The 20,642-nt window shown below is 41.4% G+C and overlaps 1 protein-coding gene across 1 annotated transcript; it reads left to right on the top strand.

Moving 5' to 3' along the window:
- The first annotated feature begins 14,961 nt into the window (after positions 1–14,961).
- On the top strand, positions 14,962–19,238 carry LOC136473930 (nuclear transport factor 2-like). Its single transcript, XM_066471551.1, has 9 exons — positions 14,962–15,224; positions 15,312–15,458; positions 15,554–15,893; positions 15,974–16,200; positions 16,683–16,839; positions 16,926–17,047; positions 17,142–17,207; positions 18,152–18,218; positions 18,794–19,238. Exons 1-9 carry the CDS (start codon positions 15,168–15,170, stop codon positions 19,051–19,053), a joined length of 1,443 nt encoding a protein of 480 aa, XP_066327648.1. The 5' UTR covers positions 14,962–15,167; the 3' UTR covers positions 19,054–19,238.
- The last annotated feature ends 1,404 nt before the right edge of the window (positions 19,239–20,642 follow it).

Below are 20,642 nucleotides of genomic sequence, written 5' to 3'. Positions count from 1 at the left end.
TCCATATGCAATCCCTTATGTCTCATTAACTAATACTCATGAGCTTGCTTTCACATAGTACATGGAAATCCCACAATAAACAAGCATTTGCATGAATTCCATTTGCATTGTTGTCTTGTGCTTGAACTAGATTGTTTATACAACAACACATCATTTTGGCTTTAATTAAGTACCTGTGAGATAACCTATTACCTGTCCACACTTAGCAAATGGGTTAGTTCTTTAATCACGTTGTCATTCAATCATCCAAAACCCACTAAAGGGCTAGATGCACTTTCAATCTCCCCCTTTTTGGTGATTGATGACAACTTGATTAAAGCTTACAAAATGATATAAACATTGAACTTTTGGGTTCAATGATTTATGAGAGGCTCCCCCTTAATATGTGCTTATGATTAGAATTCACAAAATGACCTCAAATGTCAATTGCACATACTAAAACATATAGGAGACTCCTCCTAAATCATTGCATCCGTGGGGTGCATGTGTGTGTGACAAAGTGAAACCATGATGCATATGACAAGATATATCACAAAAGAATAAATATAAAGGCATCACATCAAATATTTTCATTCTAGCATGCATAGTCCTTATGAAAATAAATATAACACATGTAATTCACACATAGCACTCATTATGTATTTTCTCAAGTCCACAAGCCACTAAAATATAAATAAAGATCATGTCTTCAAGAGATACATAGATAAAGCATAAGTAAGTCTCATCTCTCACATGATACAATCTATCTCAAATCCAAGATACATCAATGAAGCTCAAAAACAAGAAACGACAGCCTGCAGTACATATCTTCAGGTACAAAGATAAGCAAATGAAACTATCCTAAAGCTTTAATCAGTCTCTCTCCCCCTTTGTCATCTATCACCACAAAGGTCCAACAATGACATACTAAGGACAAAGGGGCTACAAGCTGTCACACAAAGCACAAAGGGTGCTTAAGGTTCAAACTTTGTACTAATCTCTCCCTTTGTATTAAACTCTCCCCCTTTGTCATCTTAAAGAGGTTGTACTTGTCACTTGTTTGCAATTCAAAATAGATCAAGTACATTGGTTTACTAGCTCATGAACAAACTCATACACTAACCACTAGATTATATAATCATTCAAGCAATGGTGGTATTCTATGAGTCTAAAAATTTTCATTTGTAATGCATGATCCTATAAGCATGTACTATATGCACTAACCGCATATTAGTAAGGAATGAAAAATAATCATGCATAAGACAATGATACATTTTCTATATTGGAGAAAAGATAGTCATATAGATTTCAATTCATTTCTCCAATAGCACCATGAAGTCCAATTATAAGCTTGGTGAAGACCAATAGATACCAATTCTTTGAATTCCTATTCTTCACCCATATGAATTGAGAATCACTAATGATCAAGTGCACTCTCCTTGTTGTGGTTGGCTTGCTTCTTCTTTGATCATTGCTTGCTTGAGAGTACTAAAAGATGCACCACTTGTAATACCACTTGAAATTTCATGATATCACTTGAAATTTTATGACTTGTTCATTTTTTTGGGTGTTGCTTGCTTTCTAGACCAATCTCTTGATTTTCTTCAACCAAGTACCTCAAATGTCCCTTTAGATTACCACTTTGATTTTAGCCATCCAAGCCTAGGGCGAAGTGACCTCTCTCTAAAGAACCATCCTTGATACTTACTTGAAATAACTTAAAAGAAAATCACTTGATCCACTTGAAAGATTTTGTTTAATTGATCCATATTGTTGGACTTAATTTGATGAATAACTTTGAATCCTTCTTTAAGTCCTTTTCTTTCTACTTGTTTAAGTCCTTTTGTTTCTATCAAAAGATCTCCAATTATCACTAGAACTTAAACTTCATCTTCATCTTGATCTTGGTCTTAATCTCTAGCTTAAGTACCAAATATGTACCAGATACACTCTTCAAACAAATTGTCTTGTACTCATCATTTGTCATGCTTCTATCTCAAACCAAAACCAAAACATAGGTACCTCAATCACTTATAGATATGATTCTAATTTGAGGACCTTTGAATCTAAGTGACTTTTGATCAATCCAATAATTGTCACTTTCCTGGCAGATTCTGTACTCTTCAAAGAATAAATCATATCTCCCAAAGTACATATCCAAAAACCACAAAATTTGGTGAAGATGTGACACACTAAGCCTTCTAGTAGCTGTAAAAATTTTAGCTTCTTTTGACTTCTATATTGCTACCAGATTTCATATCTTTCCACACTGCTATATGCTGAAAACTGCTGCACTATAGCTGACAAGATCTACTCTAAATCCGAAGTATCACTTATCCAAATCTCATGAAATTTGCACAGCAACTAATACCATAAGTGTAGAGCATGCAGACCGGATTTCAAGTCAATACAAATAGATTTGGTTACTCAAACATGTCTATGATCACTGCTACCTCAGATTTTCAATATTGGACATATTTCAATAATTGAGCTATTTTTCTCCAATTTGAACCAAACTTGAAATCAACTTGTTTGAATACTCTCACAAGACATATGTCCATTCAAACCACTTACTAGAAGAAATCTTATGAACATATCCAATCAAACCAACTTCAAACTTGATTACTTAAGCATTTAATCCATTCAAACATCTCATAGCAAGCAACATATGCATATATATCCAATTCAATTAACTCATATGCACCCAAATAAACTTTGATCAACAAGAGATATACCTTGATAGCTTATGATCATCTTTGCAAGCTTCAACTCCACTTATTTGCAGGCCTTCAAATATATCAATAAATTCCCACAACTTAAATATGACACTTGTATGTTGATAGCATATGGACTTCACTCAATTTTGACTTGGTATTGGGATAGAATTGCACTAGGCTTCAATACTTGACTCAACATAAGATGAACAATAATAATTCCATTAAATCAAGTCTCCAATGCCATGGTACCTACAAACGATCATCCACTTTTCAATGGTACCCCCAAACTAGTTTGGGTCCTCTCATGTTAGATGCAACATACTTAGGCATAGCCTTAGTATGAATAGCAGAATTTTTACAATACTAACCAATAAGGTACAATAACAAACCTTCCTAGGCATAATATTTGCATCAATTGAAATAAGCTTAGGATTCTCACTTAGGGGACATGAATTAGCCAAGAATTGATTTTCTCTTTTTTGAATATTTGGCAAATTTATGATTTTCAAAAACTTGAGAGATTTTAGATGGACATAGGGATTTTTATGGACTTGAGAGAACCATGTCACATGTGATTAGGCAAATAATCAACCAAGGGTAGCAATAATCACAATATGACATGACTAGGTCACAAAGACCCAAAAACCACATGATTTTCAAAAACCACACCACCTACACATGCTAGTTAGGGATTTTGAAAAACATCTATCCTATATCACACTAATGCACACACTAGCATATAAAGGGCCTTAGATGCACTTACAATGCATGTATGTAAATACATACCTTTGCCTTGAGCCCACAATATCACCACTGAGATAATACATGGCATTACAACATCATGTTGACCTCACTTGTCAAATAATCATACCATATATGAAATCAATTTTCATCCAAAGGACTACAAATAATACTAGATAAATTTGTTAGTCCACAGTATCACCACTGAGATAATACATGGCATTACAACATCATGTTGACCTTACTTGTCAAATAATCATACCATATATGAAATCAATTTTCATCTAAAGGACTATAAGTAATGCTAGATAAATTTGTTAGTCCACAATGGTGCAAAATAGAAACTGAGCTCCCCCTAAATAAGTACCACAAGTAATTTGAATGACTTTCAACAAGCACTTTATTTTTTTAAGAATTTGGGAGTCAATTTTCTATTTTGACCCACACAAAGTAATTTGCCATATTTAAATTTCGTTGAGACATACTCACAACCCACTTAGGTTTGATAGATCACAAGCTTCTGAGCAAATTAAGGATATATAAAATCATATGGATCAAACCTCAATTGCATCCCAATTAGTGCTCTGGTTCCTGCCATACCAGACACGTCCGATAGACATACCGGACATGTCCGGCATGTGAAGAACATAAACACTTTTCCTTTCTGCCCTGGCCATACCGAACATGGCTAGTAGGCGCAGGACAGAAACAATTGAAGCGCTGCTTGTGATTCTTCATTTTAGCTCTAGTACTTCTTGTATGCCTGCATCTGAACAAATGCATTGCTCTACTAGAGAGCCATTAAAAGCATCACATGGCAAATATGATAATGATTAAATAAAACTAATTAGTCACTTCCAATTCTTTCACAAATATGCTTATTTGTGAGCCATTGAGCACTAAACACAAAGTGGCTATCCTATAAGGTCTTTAGGTACTTGTTACCAATGGTAGAGATGAAGTAAACGATATGCTCATTGATTTATCTTCGGGTCAACCATATATGAGATTATGATAAGAATTGATTGATAGATTGAGTGAATATTTTCAATTTGCTTGCTCAACCACCCCAAAGCTATCATCTCACCACCAAGTACCTACATTATCAACCTAAGCACATTTTGGTACCCAACTCTTGTTGGGTCCTTTTGGGTTAGTCAACAAGTGCTTAGGCACCCAAATGGCCTTAGTACTAGTTTGTGGTGAACACATCACCTTGCTAGTGCTAATTCCATTTGTGGTCTTTCTAAGCATATTATCATAAACAAATGTGTTCGGCTTAGGGATGTTACCATTTGGGCAATCATAGCTTAGATGCCCCTTTCTTCCACAAGCATAGCATATGCGACCTTTGTTTGCTCTATGCTTGTTTTGCTTGTATGGACATCCATCAACCTTGTGGCCCATCTCATTGCATCCATAGCATCTTCTTGTTGCAACTTGGGCTTCCTTTCTTGCCTCCTTGTACATTGGGCATTTCTTGGTTGGATGCCCCAACTTCTTGCACATGAGATAAGTGCTTTGTCCATCACTTTTCCTTTGGTTGGCCAACTTGTTTGAGGCCGTTTGATCGGCCACTTCACACTTGTTGGCCCAACTCTTGTGTGGACACATGGTAATCTCATGTCCATTCACTCCACAACTATAGCATAGTCTTTTTCCATGTTTCTTGCTCTTGGTTGGGTTGGCCTTGCTTGAAATGTGATTCTTTTGTTGGGATTTGGAGGAAGCAAGGTTTGAACCCTTCTCAAGCTTCTTCACCATGTTAACACGGTTATCTCGCGAAGGTTGTGCTCTCTCCTTACCCTTCAATCGAATCACATCATTTCTTAGCCTTTCCACTTCTTCCTTAAGCTCTACATTTTCTATAAATTTTTGCTCAATCGAAGATTGGCTTGCTTGAGAAGCACACTCATTAGCACAAGAAATATTCAATTGAGATTGTGTACAAGTGAGTGTGTGAGTGGGAGGTTGAGATGATTTTACCGTTGTAATCACAACCTCATGAGCCACCTCAAGCATGATGCTTGATTCTACTAATTCTTCATGAGAGCACTTGAGATGAACATAGTTTGCTTGTAGCACATTATATTTGCTTGAGAGTTCATCTAATTTTGCCTTGAGCTCAAAATTTTCCTTCTCTAGTTGTGAAACACTAGAAGAGGAGTTAGTAACTAAAGCATGCTCAATTGATAATTTTTCATACCTCTCATTTATGGCCTTTAGCTCTTGCAATTTGGAGATGAGAAACTTTTCTTGATTTTGAAGTGATTGCTCTTGTTTCTCATTCTCTTCCTCTAGCTCATCATTCTTCTCAACTAGCTTCATGAGAATGAGCTTGTCTTTGTTGCTTAGATGATCAAGAGTGTAGCTATCTTCAATTTCAATATCACTCTCTTCTTGATCATCTACTCGTGCTATCTCCTTGGCTTGATCTTTCTTGCTAGCCTTCTTCTTGCTTTTCTTGGCCATGAGACACAAGTGATGAGTATCATGAAATACTGAGGTTGACTCATCACTTGGCCGCCACCGAGCTTGAGCCTCATCATCACAAACTGCCTGCTGTCCGGCTGCCTCAGCCATACCGGACACATTTGGCAGGGATACCGAACATGTCCGGTATGTGCTTGCAGACAGCGCAGTCGCCTCGGCTTGCACCTCTTGCTCCGGCTCGACGCTCTTGAGGTCTTGTAAGGCTTCTTCGCTGCATGAAGACATAATGGACATATTTTCCATTGACTCAACCTCAAGTGCATCATCGCATTTGGATTTTCCATATACCTCAACGAGTTTGGTCCAAATGAGATGAGCACTCTTAGGAGGTGGTTGTCCATTGAATATTGCCTCATCTTGAACCTCTATACTCAATGTACTCAAAATGATATTAATAGCTTGAGCATTGAGTTGCACGCATATTTCTTCCTCTTTTGATAAATTCTTATAGTTGCTCCAATCAACTATAGGAAGAGGTATGCTTGCAAACACAATATGCTCAACAAGAGGACTAATATCTCTAAAAGCATTGAGTACATGAATAGACCAAGATAGAAAGTTTGAACCATCATTTTGGAGAAGCATCGGCTCCAACTCGATAGGCGTCGACATCCTTTTCTCACGGCGGTGAAGCTTTAGGTGAGAACCTCTTTCTGATACCAATTGAAAGGATCTAGGATGTCGCCTAGAGGGGGGTGAATAGGCGTTTCTAAAAAATTAACACCTTTAAGAGCGGAAACGATTAGTAATAGGAGTTTCCAAAATGGAAACTCCAAATCAAAGTAATACAACCCCTCACAAGTTAGCCATAAAGTATATAAAAGATACTAGATAAACCTAGGGAGCCAAACAACGGCAACCAAAGAGTTGAATCAAAAATGCACTAGTCAGTTAATGTTGGAAGTCCCGACAGTTTGGGTCAGAACTTCCGACGTGTCAGAAGTCCCAATGTTTGGGTCAGAACTTCCGACGTGTTAGAAGTCCTGACAGTTTGGGTCAGAACTTCCAACGCAAACTGTCAGCACTTCCGACCCCTACGGGAAATGAACTACAAGTGCTAAAATGAACTTTGTGATGCCGATAACTGACAAACCCACTTCCTAGTGGTAAGGTAAGGTGTTGGGTCACTCTCTTGACGTTGATAAGCCACCACTCCGTAGATCGAGGCCCAAACCCTAAGAAATAGTTAGAGAGAGGGAGACAACTAAATACAAGTAATTTCGAGCAAATCATAACAACAACAAGCACGCGGGAGACAAGAATTTATCCCGAGGTTCGGTAGCCCCACAAAGGAGCTCCTACGTCCTCGTTGTTGAGGTGACCACTTTGGTCGGAGTCTCTTCCACCTCCTTGCCTCACTCAAGGATACCACAAAGGTCACTTGAGTTTCTTCACTAGAAATCAAGGGTAATACAAACTTCCCAAGGCTCTTCCACAAGATGGAAGCTCTTGGGCGACGCCTCGCCGGCTAGGGGAAAATCCCCAAGAGTAACAAATGCAAATCAAACCAGCTTGACGAAGAAATCAAGTGCTCAAGCTTGCTCAAAGTGTTTTTCTCACTCAATCCACTCTCCAATCACTCAAACCCTTTAGGAATTGAAGTTGGAGGCAAAGGAGAGAAGAGTGGTGAGCCTAGAATGCTTGGGGGCTGTGTTTGGCCGAGTGTTCGTTGCAATGAAATGAGTGGGCAACGGTTAGAAAGGAGGAGAGGGGTATATATACTCCAAGGCAAAATCTAACCATCCAGATCTACGTCGGGAGTTCCGACGTAGATCTCAGGACTTCCGACGTATGAAGAAAACACTGTTCATGCGAGGTCAAAGTCCACCCGAGACAGCCAACGTCGGAACTTCCGACGAATGTCGAGACTTCCAACGGTCGGAACTTCCGACGAACGTCGGGACTTCCGACATGCACAGTCAACAGGTCAGTAGAACCATCGATGCCGGGACTCCCGGCTTGGGTCGGGACTTCCGACTGTTGGGAGTTCCGACTCACGTCAGGACTTCCGACGTCCACAGTCATCGCACAGGCAGTGACTGGGAGTCAGCACTTCCGGCAAGAGTCATGACTTCCGATTGTCGGGAGTTCTAGCTTACGTCGGGACTTCCGACACCGACAGTCACAGAAAATTATTCTTTGTGCTCGTGAAGTGCTAGAGTGTCTCTCTTTTGATTTAATTATTATGCTTGAGCACTCTATCTTCCTCAGACCACCTAAACTTGCATCCCTCTTAATAGTACGGCATACCTATTAACTCAAGATCAAAAGAAAAACGGAATTAAACCTTTTGAGTTGATCTTCTTTAAATTGATGCCGTGTCTTTCAATCTTCATCAAGTGAGGGTGCCAACATGTCAATATTGATCTTGTCACTTGAGCATAGCCATCTTGAGTACGTGACTTGATTCCATTCATCAAATATGAATAACTCCAAATGCATCAAGTCACTTTAATCAACTTGTCTAATATAGATTTGATCCTTCACATCAATATGACCATCTTAGCTTAATTAGTACCTCAACTAAATGCAAGTACTTTCTTCTTCACCTTAGCTAGGTTCTTCGGCCACCAAGCCATCGCTTGCCCTTCACCCTTGCTTAGTACCTCGAAGCCTTTTCTTGCTATCTTCACCATCTCAAGCCATTAAGTCACATCTTGTGTTGAATCATCCATTCATATGTATTGTTATCTTTTTCATTTCAATTTAGCAAGCTTCAAATATGAGACTATTCCATATGCAATCCCTTATGTCTCATTAACTAATACTCACGAGCTTGCTTTCACATAGTACATGGAAATCCCACAATAAACAAGCATTTGCATGAATTCCATTTGCATTGTTGTCTTGTGCTTGAACTAGATTGTTTATACAACAATACATCATTTTGGCTTTAATTAAGTACCTGTGAGATAACCTATTACCTGTCCACACTTAGCAAACGGGTTAGTTCTTTAATCACGTTGTCATTCAATCATCCAAAACCCACTAAAGGGCTAGATGCACTTTCACTCCTCGACCACACGATAGAGAGGCTAGTGGCTCTAGCTCAGCCCCACCATAGCCACCGCAGACCGACCCAGCACTCCTAGCTATTCTTGAGCGGATGAGGTAGGATCAGGCACGCTAGGCATAGGAGACCGTAGCTGCACTTGCTTAGGTTTAGGCACGATAGGATGAGTTTCAGTGGCAGCAGCAGGCCATGTAGTAGCAGCTTTTGATTCAGCAGTAGTTACTCGACTTTATGCGGCATGTATTCACTGCTATTAGGGTTGATCCTCAGCAGTCTACATTTCAAATTGGCCAGCCTACCACCACCACTCTAGTGACTCCAGCCATATAGCCTAGTGGGTTTCCGAGTTAGAGACAACCAGCTCCTTAGTTTGCCTCACCTACAGAGCAGGTGTCTTAGTGGTTTGCTTCACCAGGGATAGCTCAGGGTCCGTACTTTACTCCTATTGTTATGGGCTTCACTCCTACTCAAACTTCTTCGGCGTTAGTGATGGACACCCTAGTCTCCAGGAGTCTCAACGCTACCTTTAGTGAGCTTATAGGGTAGCCTACACCTCCAGTGTTCCAAGTCTCTATCCCTACCATAGCTGCTCTAGTTACCAGGACTACCGAGATGATTCCATCATCTGTTGCATCATCCGAGCCACCTTAGACAGTCACTCCTACACTTGAGGCTTCAACGACAGCAACAACGATAGATGTGGCTCTCCTTCCTATAGTGACACCTATAGAGTTACAGGCCACACCAGTTACTGACCAGACCCAGACCGCTTCACCTTCACTTCTAGCTATAGAGGGTCAGACCCCTCAGAGTTCAGGGTCAGAGGATGATGCAGCTCAGTTCTAGGTCTCTCACCGCACCTTAGCACCCCACTTAACTGCTCCTGTCTCACCATCTGACCTTTAGGTTTTGGTGCTTGACGCCAAAGGAGGAGAGGGATTGAGTATGTTAGGGACCGAGTATATTAGATTTAGGGGGAGCGTGTGAGATGGACTTGATTCTTTTGGTCTTTCGTGTGCGATACTTCGTGCATTCACGTTTACTTTCATGCATTGTATTATATACATGTGATGGTGAGACTTATGTGACATGTGTGCTCTCTACATTATTTTATATATGTCATGTTACTTGGTTATGCTCATTGGCTTTGCTTCCGTATTTTACTCTGATTCAAATAAACTTTACTTCATGTACTCATACTTAATTAATATCTTTTGAGTACATCATGTTGGCTTGGGTCATATAAGCATGCCTAATCCTTTTGTTCTTATTGTCAAAAGCTTATATGAACCAAGCATGTTGAAAACCTTACTCATCTCTTTTACATACTCAAGGTTGTGTTGTCATCAATCACCAAAACGGGGGAGATTGAAAGCATCTAGACCTCCAGTTGGGTTTCAGTGATTAATGATGACATGAGATTACTATGATTAATGTGTGTTTTGTAGAGGCAATTTAAGTTAGGTTAATGGAAATTGATTAGGCAATCATGGTTGTCATGCCTCTGTCGATGGAAATCGTTTTAGTTTTTAAAGGATGGACGACAAGGTTAAGGACGGACTAGTTCTAAGTGTCGTTTGATGTTGGAGAGACACTTAGAGTAGTTTATGACTTTATTTTTCCTTTATTCATACTATTAAGGGGGGTATGAACTAGTAACTTAACCTATGTGAGTCTAATAGATTAGGTGTGGTGCATATTTAACAAACTTAGCACTAGATAGCTCAAGAATAGCCCTAAGATCGATAGAAGTCAACTTCATTTACAAAGAATTTCAAATTGAAAGTAAATGGAGAGTCAAATGACTGACCGGACGCTGGTTTGGTTGTGACCGGACGCAGCATAGAGAGTCCGATCAGTTCATTTGATCGACAGCAGCAGTCAGAGTGTGACCGGATGCTGGACACCAGTGCTCATCGGACACAATGCTAGCTGTATCTATAGCAGTGAGGATAGGCTGTTGACCATGGACTAGACGCTGAATAGAGAAATGATCAGACTCTAGGTACCAGCATTCGGTCAACATCAGTAAGGTTTTATAGAGGGTTTTTGATGACCGGACGCGTCCGGTGGGTGCTGACCGGACGTAGGCCAGAGAGCAAATGGCTCTTTCTGACACGCTAACGTATTTCATTGACCGGTGCGTCCGGTCATCCCGATACTTGCTGAGTTGGACCTCAACCGTTATGTTTTGAATGGGGGAGGTATAAATACATATCCCACTCATCCATTTGAGGTCTCTTACCCATTTGTTCAGCTGAGAAACACCTTTGGAGTGCGAGGGAGAGCAAGAGCCTAGTAGAGTGATTGAGATTTGATAATCTAAGATTAAGGACCTATTAGTATATAGAGAGTAGCAAGTGTGCATCCACCTTACTCATTAGGCTTATCTTGGTCAAGTGAGAGTTTGTGCTTGTTACTCTTGGTGATCGCCATCACCTAGATGGCTCGGTGGTGATTGAGAGCTTAGTGATCATCTGACGGAGCTTATGGATGAGCCAAGTCATTTTGTGAGCTGTTTGTGGGCGATTCACCACGACGGAATGTCAAAGAATCAGCCTATAGAGAGCACTTAATCCTTACGCGGAGTAAGGGAAAGCTACACCCTTGTGCCGGTGCTCCAACGAGGACTAGTGGGGAGTGACGACTCTCTGATACCTCGAAAAAACATCGTCGTATTCCTTTCCCTTTTTTTATTTTGAGCATTTATATTTGAGCAATTCATTTCATGTCTTTATATTCCTAGAATTGTCATGCTAGAGTAGGATTGGAACCTAAGGTGCAAAACATTTATACGGGAGAACAATAGAAACACATTCTAGGCATAAAGGGTGAAATTGGCTAAGTGTATGGCTTAATTATTGCAAAAATTTAGAATTAGCTTAATTCACCCTCTCTCTTAGGCATCATGACCCTTTCACTGAAGACGGTGTATGGTGAACCTATCCCGAAGATGGAAGGACTAAGCAAGTGCTAGGATCGGAGATGTCACAAGATGATGCAAGCTAACTAAACTGACTTTGTGTCGGATCCCAAGCAAGCCTCGAAGCATTCTGAGCCTCATATATTTTTACAAATATCACTTGCGTCCTTTATATTTGATGCATTAGATTATAGGAGTTGATTGAAAATACTTGATGCATATAACTTTCTTCTCTAGAAATATATCTTAAACCCTGTGTACGTTCAGGATCTAGTATATGCTTAGCCATGCTTAGCTCGATAGAAGTCGGGTGATTTTCTATCACCTGTGAGATATAGGTGGACACTAAACCACGGTTGGTTATATTTACTATCGTGTAAAAGAACCATGAGATGTTGTAAATCGAGATTGGACAGAGTCTATGTGTAGGTTGACTCATATGATTCCGTCTATGCTGATTAAGAACCGCAGTGTTGGAGGTCCTCTTGTTATTTTGAACGCATGCCTCCCACTTAGCTGGTTGGATAACTCGTTCTGACCACAAAGCCGAGTAGCTCAACTCAGGGCGGGCCTCGTACTGTCAAAGTGAGCACTCTGAGATGATAGTAAGGATGTGCGAGGAGCCAGATATGAGCCCAAGGATAGGGTAGTCTTGATCGTCCTGATAGCTAGTTGTCCCTAGTTGTGCGACACTAATCGAACCTGCAAAATGTGTATCTGGGCTGTACCAAACGTGACCTAAGACTATCTTGGCGTAGGTATGTCTGGGTTTGTGTTAGGAATAAATTTCTAGCTGGTTGCAATCAATTCGAATCGTCGTCTCTCCCGGATAACGAGAAACTTTACGGAGCCCCTTTATCGTAGTAATTAGATTATGGAATACGATGGTTCTGATGAATATGAAAATCTCACATCGGCTATGGTTACTATTGTTATGCTACTAAATGATATACCACATATTTAGGGAGTGTTTGGATCCAGCTACTAAAATTTAGCAGGTGTGTCGGGAGTATGTTGCATGAGGTGTTCGGATACTAATAAAAAAATAAATTATATAATCCGTCAGTACTCCACGAGATAAATTTTTAAGCCTAATTAATCCATCATTAGCACATGTTCACTGTAGAAAATATCATCAAATCATAGACTAATTAGGCTCAAAAGATTCGTCTCGCAAATTAGTCGCAAACTATGTAATTCGTTTTATAATTAGTCTATATTTAATACTCTATGCATGTGTCCAAACATCCGATAGGACAACGACTAAAATTTAGGAGAGGCAACCAAACACCCCATTAGTACAGATTAGTTCCTAATCTAGAAATGAATAATTATAATTAATTTACTTATCAAATTATAAGACTGTCTCCAACAGCTCACCTAAAGGGCGACGCATACTCAAAAAGGGTGATGCACAGTGTTTTAGCCGGCTCCAACAGAAGACGCAGACGAAGCACGCATTTTGGGTATGAGGCTATCCGGGACGCTTATTTACATCCTCTTTCTCAAAGACGCAAAGTCTTCCACGGCAGCGAGGTGAGCGCCAGCGGGCACCGACAACGCGTGCTCCTCTCCGGGCGCGGAAGACGCGGACGCCGCGCGCCGCGTGCTCCTCTCCGGGCTCGGGGCTGGGGCTCGGTCGGTGAAAGGTCCTAATATGGCTAGAGGGAGTGAATAGCCTATTTAAAAAAATCTACAAATCAACTAAAGCAATTTGATTAGTATGACAAATAGCGAAATGTAAACTTGCTCTAGCTTTATAAGGGTTGCAAGCCACCTATCTAACAATTCTAGTTGCAATGATTACTAGACACACAACTTGCAATGTTACTACTCACTATGAGCTCTCAAACTTGCTACTCTAAAGAGCTCCATTAGATGAACTTAAAATAACAAAGCAAGCTCTCAATTTTAATTACACTAAAGAGCTTGCCACAACTTGGAGTAGTGCTACCTGTCTTATAATTACTTTGATAAACTAGGTTAGCACTTAGAGTTTTATCAATTAACCAAAACCAAACTAGAACTTTCAGTTGGCCGATGCGGTGGCCGTCCACTGGGCCAAGTACCGCGAAGCGATGCGCGCAGGGCGGCGCTCACTGGATCTGTGCGCAGGGAGGGAGGGAGGCCGTGCAGGGGAGGGAGCTCGCCGGCGAGGCGGGCCCGACGACGACGGCGAGGCGGGGAGGGAGGCGGGCGGCGCTCGCCGGATCTGCGCGCAGGGAGGGAGGGAGGCCGTGCAGGGGAGGGAGCTCGTCGGCGATGCAGGCCCGACGACGACGGCGAGGCGGGGATGGAGGCGAGCTGTTGAAGAAGGAATGTTTTGGGTAGCTGATCTTTTTACTATGCTAAACTCAAATCCCGCTGATTTGGGGATCAGGCTGACGGAGATGGTCTAAGTATCCGCTATGCGTGTCACGGTTCACACAGACGAGACCATCAGATCACGTCTCCAGATCCGCCGTACGCACAAAGGGCATGTTTGGATACGAACCTGGACGCAAGATGCCTGGCTAGGAGCTCGCCTGGAAACTGCCTGTGCAGTGTTTGGATGAAGCCCTGAGAGCTTGACTGACCCAGGCAACCGTGCGCACGCCCAGGCGATGGAAAACGCCCGCCTGGCTCAGGCTTCGTAGTTTGCCTGGACGCAATAAAGTATTCTATTCTTAATTGACGTTAATGGCCACTTGATTAAGTCCATAAGACCATGATTACAACAGATTTTTCCTCTCCTTTTTCCATGTAAACGCTAACATAGTTTGTATTCTGAAGCTTTCTACTCTTTAATTAAATACATATAGAGATCTTTCATTAGAAAAAAAATAATTTAAATTATTTTTTTAGCAAAGAAGAGATAATTAACCTAAGTTATTATTCTAGTAAACACACCATAGTAGTGTTCATTAATCATATACAAACAATAAAAAAGTAAAATTTCACTCGCATAAGCATTCTCAGGCACAGGCATCCAACCAAACAGACTTTCTCTCACATTACCTCACCAGGCAAAACTCATCAACTTTCCAGGCAACTTTCAGGCAACACTTTTTGCCAGGCAAGTCACCCAGGTCTCTATCCAAACAGGCCCAAAGCCGCAGACCCCAGGCACCAGCTGCCCTGCTCCCTCGCCTCCGCCTCATAGGAGTACGCCCCTCTCGCTCCCTCCGCCTCCATCTCCTTCGCCACCAGACCCCAAGCGCTGCCCCACACGCCGCCGCACGCGCACGGGAGCCGCGCGCCGCACCCTACGCCGCGCCTCCCAAAACCCTAGGTCTCCCCTCTCCCCCGATCCAGCGCCCCCATGGCCGCGTCGCAGCCTGCCGCCCCCGCCCCCGAGGCGCCGCCGTCTGCGCAAGTGGTAAGCAGCCTCGCCGCTCTCCGGCCGAGATTTCAGCGGGATTCTCGCCGTGTTCCGGAAGCTGATTTAGTGTCTCTGCGAGCGCAGGTGGGCAACGCGTTCGTGCAGCAGTACTACCTCGTTCTGCACCAGTCGCCGGATCTGGTGTACCGCTTCTACCAGGACGCCAGCCGCCTCGCCCGCCCCGCATCCGCCGCCGGAGCCGCCGGCATGGACTCCGTCACCACCATGGAGGTGAGCCACCGCCCCCGCGCACCCAGATCTGGCGCTTTAGTTTCATTTCTGATCGCGATGCTGAGAGGTTTTGGGGGCCTGGTGCGGCTACGCAGGCGATCAGCGAGAAGATAATGGAGATGGACGTGTTGAAAGCGGAGATCAGGACGGTGGACTCGCAGGAGTCGCTAGGCGGCGGCGTCACTGTGCTAGTCACTGGCCACCTCACCGGCCGTGACGGAGTGCGCCGCGAGTTCTCGCAGTCCTTCTTCCTCGCGCCGCAGGAGAAGGGCTACTTCGTGCTCAACGACATCTTCCGCTTCGTTGGGGACATCCCTGCCCCTACCGCCGTTGAGGCGCAGCCGGAGGCGGATTCTGTAGTCCCGCCTGTGGCTGCTCCACTTGCCAACGGCACAGCTACTCCTGCTGTGGAGCCTGCCATTCCTGATGATCATGGTGTGTAAAGCAGAGCCTGCAGTTCAGTCGTATTTTTCACGAGGCAGATGATAACAACACTCTTCTTTCACTCTTTGTAGATGCCGTGCCACAGCAGGAGCATCATGTTGTGGACCGATCTCCGCCTCAACCTGAGGAGGAGGACGAGGCTGAGGTTTACAATCCGCCGCCTGAGGAAGTAGTGGATGAGGAACAACCTGTTCCTGAAGTGATAAATGAAGTTCCAAACAATGTGGCACCTGTGGTGGCAACTACAGTTGCCCCAGTGTTTCAGGAGGAGGCACCAAAGAAGTCATACGCCTCCATTGTAGGTTTTCAAAAGCAACTCCCTCATGTTTTAAACTCATTTGCTGCTTATGCATTTACGCCTGTTCATGGATGATGCAGTTTTAGCCATCTTGTTTATAACTTTATCCTATATGTTGTGCAATTTTTCTTTGCATGTCCACCGTTTAAAGATAAATGCTAGTCAATTCCAATATCTGTTGTTACATATGAACTTGGCTAATCTGGAACTGGAAGCATGATCCTGGACTCTGATCACTCTGGAAGATAGTTCATGTGATGTGCATGAGCATGATGTATGTCTTTAGTATCATGTAATTTCAGAGTCTGACTAGGAAACTGTAGTGCAAAAATTGTTATGCTTGTGGAGATGGTATTTGTTTGCTTTGAAATAACTGAATATCCTGTTGCCTGTTTGGTAGAAGGCGATTTATTTCCTCAACTGATGTTTCACTTTTTCCACATTGTTTATTAACAAAATATTACAATTTCTCCTCACTGTAGGTCAAAGTCATGAAAGAAGTAACATTGCCTGCTCCTGCACCTCCTACTAGGCCTGCACCACCCAAACCAGAGAAGCAGTCTCCTCCTCCTACTCCTGTCACAGATGTACCGCCTTTCAGTTCTAACCCTGACAACAGCAATATCCAAGAGCCTGAAGGTGTTTATTAAATCTAAGATTTCAGTTCGACCTTTTCATTGCACTAGCTTCTTGTAACTTTGCTTCTTCTTTTTTTTTTTTCTAAGTTGATGCTCATGCAATATATGTGAGGAGTTTACCTTTAAATGCCACTGAAACTCAACTGGAGGATGAGTTCAAGAAGTTTGGTACCATTAAGCAAAATGGCATTCAAGTCAGAAGCAATAAGGTACCTTTTTTTCCCCTTGTACTGGCCTTGGAGATTCATTTTGCTTTTATGACTTCAAAGTTTGACATCAATTTTTGTTCATATTTAAATGTAGATTCAAGGGTTCTGTTACGGATTCGTTGAATTTGAGGATTCTACTTCTGTCCAGAGTGCTATAGAGGTAATTTTGTTAAAGCAACCAACTCATTTTTTGTGTGTGCTGTTAGCTTGTTCATTTTATTTCTAACTGCAATACAACAGTATGGACATTATCTGGTGTACTAGTGCCATTAGTGTTCTTGTAGATTAATTAAAGCCCTTCTTATTTTACATCATTTTGGGAACATCACATCATGTATTCATTCTCTAGGAGATTGATTTCTGTATTGTGTTGATTTGGGTGAATATAAGTGTGAACTGTCTTGTGAGTAACCATTATTGTTGTGTTGATTATTCTGGACATTGACCCTTTTTTAATGCCTTACAGACAGTAAAATTGATTTTAAGTAAAAAGAATTCCTTTTAACATTGTTAGATAAGTTGCTTGTACCTGGTTTTGAATTCAACACCTTTATAGAAAATGGCAAAGTCCTTTGTGGAAGTATTTTGTGCAGAATTTTCTGGGTTACAGACAGGCAAATATATGTAGATGGATAAACCCTTGTTCGGTTGCCTGTGGTTTACACATTGATTGATCATGTATGAACCTGAAAATTGCTTCTTGCAAATTTTCACATATAGGGTTCACTTGGTTTGTGCCCAAAGTCCCAATGGATATATCAGAGAAATGTTTTTTTTGTTTGATTGTGAATTCTGTCATTTGCTCTCTGTTCCCTGTGGTATATATTTATGCTATGTCTAGATGCTGTTGATTTTCAGTTCACCTGTTCATATTGCTTGCACCATGATTTACTTTATATTCCTTAGCTATTCAAATATATGTTGAGATCTAGTACAGTACTGATAAGTTCTACATGTAATATGTACAATGAATGAAATGTCCAGTCTTGTTCTGTTACTTTAGTGGTATCATTATGTAGCGCCTATCAGATCGAGGTGGATTTCTAAAAGTACTTTTGGTGATTTGATTATCCATGTTTAACTGCTTATGCTTTTGATTTACAGGCTTCCCCTGTAACCATTGGCGGTCGTCAATGTTACGTTGAGGAAAAGAGGACACCAGGTTCACGAGGTCAGTTTATATACAAATTTATACTTATGCAGTGTCTATGCCAGTTATATCATTGAGTCATATGAATCTGATGACTCATCCTGGTACCAGTATGACCAACATTAAATGACTGATGATCCTGCTTTTTAGCATATGGATTATAGAATGGAGATGGGTGAACTAACCAGAATTCAGGTTATCTGTAGATCCATGATTAGAGTAGAGAATTGCTCGAATTCTCTCTTATATTATATACCACACAAAAATATATTTGATCCACGGGAGTAAGCAAACTTAAGTCCACTTTTGGGTGCTACCTTGTTAACAAGGGCATGTCTGCATGGAGCTAGATTTTGTTGGGTATAACATGGGAGCATAATTTGTGAGTACTTCTTGATTCTTGAATAAGCTGCAAAAATTTGTTTGAAGGATCTCACTCTAGTACACCCAAATTTTCTCCCTTTAAATCTCATTGAGTGGTTATTATGGCAATTTATTCAGGTGGTTGGTATCTATTTCTTATACATGCTACTTAAGATTAACTCTTATTAAATGCCTCTTCCAATTCAATTCATATATTTCCTCCTTTCCTTTAGGCTCCAGCAGAGGTGGCAGGTTTGCACCAGGCAGGGGCAACAACTTCAGAAGTGAAGGTACCAGAGGCCGTGGTAACTACGGTGGAGGAAGGGGCTACGGGAGGGGTGAGTTCAGTTACAGGTCGGATTACGGGGGCAGAAGTGGTGGCAGAGGTGGCTCAGCACGTGGAGCTGATGTCGGTTACCAGAGGGTTGACCATGCTGGATATGCTGGTGGTCGTGGTGGCCGCACAGCAGCTGCTGGTGCACCTGCAAAATGAGGGACAACATAGTTGTTGCACGTCTGTTGAGTGTGTCGTTCGGTGGCCCTCAGATTGTTTTGAAGTTGGCATAGAGCTTCATCAATTGGTTGAGTTCGGGATTACCAGAAAAGACTGGATACAAATTATGAGGGTTCCTGTTCTTGATCATTATTTTTGCAGGCAACAAAAGCGAAAAAAGTGATTACTAATTGAGTAATTGTAGATTAGACACCTATTCAGATGTAGTTCTAGTTTTGGTCGTCGGCTGATGTGCCTTTTTGTCATTTTTGCAACGCATCATCTAGGTTTTGTTTCTGCTAGTATTCATTTATTGTGTCGATTTGAGTTAATAGGCTTTTTTTTGGACTGTTGGAATAAGTGACATTTTAGAGTAGTTAATAGTAGCTAGGGGAGGATTTACATGATTATTTGCAATATGTCGACGCCAAATGACTCTTTAGTCTTTATACTGATAATGGTCATTTTCTGAATTCGCTATTCACTGGTTGTTCCATTGTTGAGCTGGTGATTGTTTTCTTGAGTTACACTTTTGATGGATCATTTTCATTTAAAGATGGAACAGATGAATTTTGCGAGTTCTTGTTTACATGGTCCTGACTGGCAGACTTGCTATAATTTCATATAGTTTAACAAGATAGAATTATTATTCTGAAAATATTTCTTGTGGCAAGTGGTACGAATCTGAGTCATGCTTCTCAAGAAGATCAGTCCCTCTAGGCCCATTTTCACGCACCGTGTCAGTTGTTTCACATGATCAAAGCACCGTTTTGCATTCTCATCTGAGTCCTCTTAGCGTCTTGGTCTTGGTTAGATGCGTATGTATTTATTTCAATTTATGTGCGTTGAAGTGGAATTTAATTTATTTTAACATATGTAGATTAAAGTGGATATACATGTATCAAACAAGGCCTTAGTTGGGTTTGAGGTCTTGAAGTCTCTCTACCCTGGCTAGACCTCCCTGGCTGTGGTCACTGGTCAGCATATAGACATGAGTTAGGATGAAGTTGAAAAAGTAGCTTATCCTAGCTCTCTCTTATTCATGCTTATTCATGCAAGTTGTTTTGCCAAACAGTTTTTCCAAAACAGTTCAGCTTCACCTAGAAAGTTGCTCATGAAGCTGTTTTCAGCTTTAGTAGTGAAGTTGAGCTATGTCTAACAGGGTCTTTATTTTATATGCAAGGACACTAAAATGAAGATTTAATTTTTTTTTTGTTTCTAGACCAGTCTAATTTGACTATCTTTGAATATAATTCATAACTTCGTTTTTCATGCATATTTTGTTGTATCAATATAATATATAATATAATAATATATATAAAACTTTAAATGTGTGCCATTTCACTGCTTTCGCCATTTTGCTGTTTTTCACTTGTTTTCACTGTTCATCCGTGGCTCCACAAGACTTAGATCACTGTAGATAAGCAGTACCGGGTACCGGATCTGCGACGAACCGTGTCCAATCCGATAAGAAAACAGTACAAAACCGATAAAGAACAGTACAAACCCGATAAAAAAAAAATAATATGCGCCCATTACAAAACAGTGCACACCCGTTGTGTCTTTTTTTTCCGCCCTCTTCCCACGCG

The sequence above is a fragment of the Miscanthus floridulus genome, chromosome 8, assembly GCF_019320115.1.
Source record: "Miscanthus floridulus cultivar M001 chromosome 8, ASM1932011v1, whole genome shotgun sequence".
Lineage (NCBI taxonomy): Eukaryota > Viridiplantae > Streptophyta > Magnoliopsida > Poales > Poaceae > Miscanthus > Miscanthus floridulus.
This window is presented reverse-complemented; position numbering and strand designations above follow the sequence as displayed.